Source organism: Epinephelus moara, chromosome 5 (genome assembly GCF_006386435.1).
Source record: "Epinephelus moara isolate mb chromosome 5, YSFRI_EMoa_1.0, whole genome shotgun sequence".
NCBI classification, from domain to species: Eukaryota; Metazoa; Chordata; class Actinopteri; order Perciformes; family Serranidae; genus Epinephelus; species Epinephelus moara.
This window is the reverse complement of record NC_065510.1, coordinates 2509119-2516268: the sequence shown is the minus strand read 5'-3', so window position 1 is coordinate 2516268 and position 7150 is coordinate 2509119. Positions and strand designations below refer to the sequence as shown.

Sequence of the window (7150 nt, the reverse complement as noted above, 5' to 3'; positions counted from 1 at the left end):
AGACTCAAACTGCTGCTGTGAATCAGTGTGTGGTGCCGAACTGAGACACTTTACATACTGTTTCTGATGTAGAGTAAGATGGAGGAAACTCTACGTCACCTGGATCATCAGCAGCACCCAGAGTGTCTCAGAGTGTCTGATATCTGAGACCTTCACCTCTGAATCGACTGTAAAACTCAACAGGAAGTCAAACTAAAATTTGACCAGATTTAAAAAAGAAACTGGCTCCAGATTGTTTATCCAGACTCTTTTTTGCTGGTTTTGTTTGTTTCCATCCAGAGACTGACAGACTGACACGTCTCTCATCAAACCAAATCTTCTTCTTCTTCTTCTTCTTCTTCTGTGGTTTGTAGCGTGTGTGTGGCTGCTGCAGGTTTTTACTGGACGTTAACAGGAGGGATAAAACTACACGACTCTGTGCCTTCTCTTATGCAATATGACATGTTTCTTCTGAGAATTAAATCTGAATGTGTCAGATGAGGATTCAGCTCTGATGGGGGGGGGGGGGGGGGGGCACTTTAGTAATTTTATTTTCTACATTAAAAGGAAATGATGTCATCTCTGTCCTCTCGTGTCTTTTTGTCTCCGTGGGCGTTTCTTACAGCGCTCAGGAGGAATATTTTAACTTGTCTCTTGGTCTTTGTCTCATGAGCTGTTTGAACCTGTGACTCCCTGAGACAAAGCAACACTTAAAGGAACAGTTCACCACAAAATAACATTTTCTGTATGAAGCCTGGAGTGTGTCACCAGAATAACTGTCTTATGTAATTGAGTTTAATCAATAAATAAATTGGTTTATTTCTCAAAACTTTATTCAGAAAAGAAGGGACAGGGTTAGAAAAAAACATTAAAAACGTATTTTTCAATTTATGTCATTATAAATTACTTTGCAAATTATTAAAAATATATATTAAATATGCCCCTCACTAATTCTATTTTATTCTGTCTTTAATGTAAAATTAATAGTACAAATAATACAAATGTATTGTGACATGAATATGATCACACTATGAAATAAAGTTACATTTAAAAGCAGTTTTAAAAGTCATTATAGATAAAATAAGGAAAAATAATTAATGAATGGCATAAATATTAAATATTAAATTTGCAGATTATGTAATTTAATTTTTATTATTTTTATTAATTATTTATTGACTTGTTTCTCATGCAATATTCAGTTTAATATAATTAAACATTGTAAAAGCCTATCATGTTTTTGGTGGCACTGTTTTCGAAAGTTAAAGAAAATTTGTATTTCAGTTATGTGTAAATATTAAATTTACTGTTTATTAATTCCACTATTTTTTTAAATTAATTTTATTATTTAAAGACAGTAGGAAAAAGAAATAGTGAATGGCATGAATATTTTTATTTTATTAGTTTTAAAATACATCATTTAAATGCAAATTGACAAAGTTTTTAATTATTAATCAACGGTTTTTAATGCATCATTCAAGTTAAAAATGAAACTGGTCGACTTGATATAATTAAATATAAAAGTCCGTGATGTTCCTGTTGCACTCTTTTTAAAAAAAAATTGAGGAAAATTTGTATTATAGAGCAAAAAAATATAAAAAATGAATATGTTGTTCACCAACTTTATTATTGTCTTTAAATGTTAAATTTGTGGTTAAATAAAAATAAACAGATGTATTGTGACAAAAATATGACCCATCAGTAAATAAATACAATTTTTTTAAATTAATCATATTTCAAGATTGAATTAGGAATATAATTAGTGAATGGCAGAATTACATTTTTGTAATTATAATTTTTTTTCTTAGCTTTACGATGCAATTGAAATCCAAGTCTTAATTGTTAATTAAATTAGTTTTTTTTTTTTTTAAATGCATCATTGAATTAACAATTAAACTGGTTAATTTGGTTTCATTTAATTATTATTTCATTTATTTTCTCTGTGGCACTCTCCACCCTCCAGAAACTTTAACTTATATCAGCTGGTTTCAAGAGATTCTGCCAGAATATTTTTTTAATCTGCAGCCGACAGTTTGGAGAAACGTCCTCGACGTCCTGAAGTCTGAGAGAACTGAACACACACCTCGCCTGCAGCTGATGAAGACTCTGTGTCTGTCCCAAAGAAACCGAAACGAGCAGAGAAGATAACTATTTTAATTTCTTGTGTACACTAAAAGTAAAATTTACACACTTAGAGTCTCAAAAGAACCTGGGCATGCACAATAACCTTTTGACAGGCTCTTCAAGTGATTCAGTTTTTTTCCATAGGAATTTTCCCGTACATTTTACAGTCCATAGTTTAACTGTACACAGTCTAAAGCCACAGTGAACTATGATTACATCCATTTCATCTTTACAATGTGCAAAATCCTCCTGGGAGACAGGGCTGACAGTAGTATGAGCAAAAAGAAAACAAAAACAAAACATGAGCCAATAAGAGCCGCAACAACAAAAAGCACTTCATATGAGGAACAGTGAACAAAACCTGACACATGGAAGCAGAAATTGGTCCCTTAATTCCCTTCTGATGCGAGTCGACCTTCACTGCCGAGAATCTTTCGAGTTTCAGTGGTTTTAACCAAAAAAAAACAAAGTCCCATTTTCATTCCCTCAGAACAACAAGAAGGAACAGTGTGAGAGAGAGTGGACGCCAACAAGGAAGGAAACTTGTTTTTATCCACCGACCACAACAGCTGGAATAAACACGGAATAAAAATAAAACCTCCAAATGACGACTGAGGACACAAAGTTCCCCAAACTGAAGAATAAAATAATATCAGTCCCTCCTGTGTTCTAGAGACGGTGGATGGACTGCAGCAACAGTGACGGGGGGCGGATATAATTTATGTTAAAAAGCTGCATTAAAGGCTGTGTTCAGTATTTTTCAACCTGGACTCTGTGTTCCTATTTCCCTGCGTCTAAGCGATAAATGGGAACAACTCGTTTGGAAATTGGTTCAGTTTTGACAAAGCGATCTGAAGTCAACAGCGAAACAAGCTGCCTGGTCACCGCTCAGCAGGTTCACAGCCTCTGTTCAGTACGCTAAAAGGCTCGGACTGTTTGGTTCCCCTCACATTTAAATGGACAAAGGACACATGATAAAATTTCCATGACTGTTCCCGATGTATAACACAAACAGCGTTCCCACGGTCATGGAAAACCGGGAAAAGTCAACCGCAGGTCTCACTCCGAAGTCGTCAAAATCCGGTGCTTTGGCAGTGACTTGTGGCGTCAGAAACGAACATAAAACGGCATCCTTTAACGTCGGCATGACACGCAGTCGGTTGCTGTTATAGATTAACTGCTTCAGGGGAAAACGCAACGGAACAAGGACGAAAGTTAAGGTGGCGAAAGCCCGACTGGGACGGGCGGGATAGGTCCAACAAACACTTTCACGCAAGAGAGCGGTGTTTGCGTCCCGTAAGATTGTAAAGTCAAACCCTGTTCTTTTTTCCTAAACCCAACCACGTGTTTTTGTCCTTGAAGCGGAAAAAAAAAAAACACTAACTAGCAGTGTTGTACCGATTAAGTGCTTTTATTTTGAAAGAGACTGTATGTAAATGTTAAATTTCCTGTGAAAACAGAAGCGTATTTTGAAAGGTTGGAGTGAGAATGTGTTGGAAAGTCATGGAATTTGAAAAAATCATTGCCTGTTTTAGAAAACTCACGGATTCTTTGTGTGTAATGGCTCCAGTAATCGTGTGGATAACCTTCAGTGCACTATAACAGTGATTTATTTTCTTTAGCCGTCGACGTAACGTACGGATCTCTAACGTGTGTCACTGTGTGACGTTTCATTCACCATCACGTATGTTTCTTCCAGCGTTCCATCTCTTTTTAAATGTATACGTGCTCGCTGGAATCATGTCTGAATGGAAGTTGAATCTGAAAACGCAAGTGGGGCAAGCAAAAAAAAATGACTATGGGTCCTTGAAAAGTCATGGAAAAGTTGTGAAACTTTGAACACTGCACGGACAGAGTCACATTACTGTTCTCTTATTCAAACACATCAGATTCAAATTTAATTCAAACCTAATTCCAGCTGGCGGTCACACATGAAGGGAGAGAGACGGAACGCTGGGAGAAAATTAAGATGTGTACGTGATGGTGTACGAAACGTCACACATTGTCTCATTAAAAGCTACGTTACGTCGTCAACTACAGAAAAATAATATCAGTTTTTTAATTACACTGAAGGTTATTGATGGAAGATTAATGTAAGAATTGATCTGGAAACATACAACACATTTCCACAACTTTCCTAAAAACTTTCAAGGATTTTTACTAATGCCATGACTTTCCCAGGTTTTCCATGACCGCAGGAACCCTGGATTGTTATCCCAAGTGTCTGATAACGTTATGAAAGGATCCCTACAGAGACGGAGCTTTATGTTGACGAGTAAGATTTTTGTTGTACCAGAAACAGCCTGAACCCACCAGACTCATCCACTGTCCATAGACTGTACATAAAGATGGACGACATCACAGCTCAAAACATCTCCATCGCCCCCTGGTGGCTCGCTGCAGTACACGTCACAAAGCTTGCCTTCTCCATGTTTGTAAATCGGACACTTGCCAAACTTAAAATCAAAAGCACACATTGAATGATTGATCTTTTACTGTATTTTAATCACGCTGCCGTTTGTTTAGGTGTTTTTCTGATAAGTTTGGATTTAAATAGTTACTTAATGCTATAAAACGGAGATTTGACGCCATGATTGACAGCTGTGTGAGCCAATACATTCAATGGTGCTGCTTGCGATTGGTCGGACGGGTGTTTGGATGGAACTGCTCCACCACAGTGATCACTACTGTGCAGACTCTGGCTCCGAATGATGTCACCAGCACAAGATGGCAGCGGCCGTGTCCGGGATATTTTAGCTTCACTGACGTATACTGGGGGTAAGTGGGGACGCGTCGTTCGTCTGTATATACAGTCTGACATTTACACATCTAAATGTCAGACATCTACATCTACATCTTTATATCAACTAAACCAGAGCTGGTGATTGTTGGAACAGTGGAAAGACGAACTACAACTGGTTTTGTGAGTTTAATTTTGAGTCTGGTGGGTTTGGCGATGGCGACTTTGGGGCTGTTTCTGGTTAAACAAGAAGGATCTTACGCTTCAACACAAAGCTCCGTCTCTGTAGGGATCCTTTCATAATGTCAGAGACTTTAAATCACACTCTGAGCCTGTCAGTGGCAAAAACAGACACTTCTAGTCGACGTACACTGACGGTGCGAACATGCACAGCCCAGCCTGTTCACTCTCTTTCAACACTGGACTCATTTCAAAGCGGCTGACTGGCATTAGTCACGTCAACACAAGAACACGGGAAAACGGTCCAGGTTGAAGAATACTGAACGTAACCTTTAAGTAACGAAAAGGAAAAAGACAGTGGGTTAAAGATAAAATCTACAGTGACTGCAGGTAAAAACTAAGGCCTTTAAACACAACGCAGGGACAAAACATTCAGCTGGATTTTGCAGGCAGTGTGGTTTCAAGTCGATAAATATATATTTATATATATATAGATTTTATATATGTATATAAATGTATTAATTTAAACTTACATATATTCCACTTCAGTTTGATTTAAAGAGCTTCAGCCAGTGTTTCCTTCACAGACAGACACGAACACACTCCCACCACAGAGACGTAAAATCATCCCAAATCATTCAGAATTTAAAAAAAAAAAAGGAAAATAAACATTTAATCCCTGATTATATACACGATGATTCTTCTAGATATGAACAGCACACACTTCTACACCTTCCTCTATAAATTATCAACTCTATAAATTAATTTATCTCCTATTCTGTTAAATGTGCAGGTTGTCCGCCGAGCGCTTCTCCCTCCTCCACGTCCGAGCTGCTTCCTGTGATCATAAATGCTTCGCTTTATTTTTTTTTTAAAAAGTATAAAGTGAAAAACAAAAGCGCAAATTTAATTTAAAAAAAGAAAAAGAAAAGACGTATGGAAAGGGAGGAACTGAGCCGCAGCGAGAGAACAAAAAAAGAAGAAGAGAACTTGTTAAAATGGGCCGAGTCCGTGGGCGGGGCTATGGGAGAGGGAGGGGTGATGTCATGTGAAGGGGGAGGAGCTTCAGTCCGATGTGGCCTGGCACCCGAGCGGCGTCAGCGTGGCGGGGAACATCAGCACTTTGGCCTGCATGAAGGAAAGATCGGGCAGACCTGCGATCACTTTGGCCGCCTCGTCGCTCAGATTCTCTTCTTTCCTCGGCTTCCTGTCAAACAGGAAGACACACACAAACACAAGAGGCGTCACCACACACACCTGTGTACCAATGATGCACAAAAACTCTGATGTCATCCCTGAGCTTTTCTCCTGCTTCAACAGAACATCACATGACCCCTCGTGATACTCCTCTGCTGCCCTCTCCCTGCTCTTTGACCTCTGACCTGGTGGAGGTGCTGGTCTTCTCCATGGTGGACATCAGGCGGGCGAAGGCATCTGCCACCCGACTGCCAGAGCTGCCGGGGTCCAGCTTGGCCGTCGTCAGTTCGTAAAGCTCCGGGTCGACTCCTAAAAAAAGGAGAAACAAAAAGAGAAGTGACAAAGGAAGAAGGAAAACAGAAACGTGTCCAGGTTGAGTTTGTGTCACAGCAGCTGTCAGTCAGATTCACACCGGGCAGCGTCACAGACACGCTCACCTTCAACTACAACACAATAACGGTAACCGTCATTTACCATCACTGATATATGGCCACTGGTCTCATCCTCTGCTTGTACGGTAAGAATCTCTTGATTTCCCAATTGATGGACATTTACAGCTGCTGTTCTTCTGCTTTGAGTTAGCTGCTAACTGCTGCTAGCTACTTATTAAATCTCCCGCAGTGGGTCGCATCCCGTTAATACAGACATCATTTCAGTGCTGTTGCTACCTCGAATGCTTCATTAAAGGCAAGACAACTCCCGTGTCGTCGTCACCGCGAACGTTAACTTAACGTTACTCAATGCATGAGTTGATGACGTGAATCCATCAGCACACCTTAAATTTCACTGTGACAACTTTGACCATCACTTTAGTTTTTATATGACACACACTTTTAGTAATGACTTTAAAAATATAGATTAATTTGGAGCGGATTATGTGAAGGTCATATATTCTAATCCTCACTTCCTGTGGGCTACAGCAGCACTAAACCC

General features: G+C 39.1%; 1 protein-coding gene across 8 annotated transcripts in view; it reads right to left on the bottom strand.

Moving 5' to 3' along the window:
* Nucleotides 1-2114: 2114 nt before the first annotated feature.
* Nucleotides 2115-7150, bottom strand: part of aftpha (aftiphilin a) — a 21839-nt gene continuing 16803 nt past the window's right edge. For all 8 annotated transcript variants that reach the window (XM_050043713.1, XM_050043715.1, XM_050043714.1 and 5 more), the window contains 2 exons: nt 6403-6526; nt 2115-6227 (listed from right to left, as the gene is read on the bottom strand). In XM_050043713.1, coding sequence (XP_049899670.1) covers nt 6086-6227; nt 6403-6526 — 266 coding nt within the window. In that variant the 3' untranslated portion in view covers nt 2115-6085. The remainder of the gene's footprint in view (nt 6228-6402; nt 6527-7150) is intronic.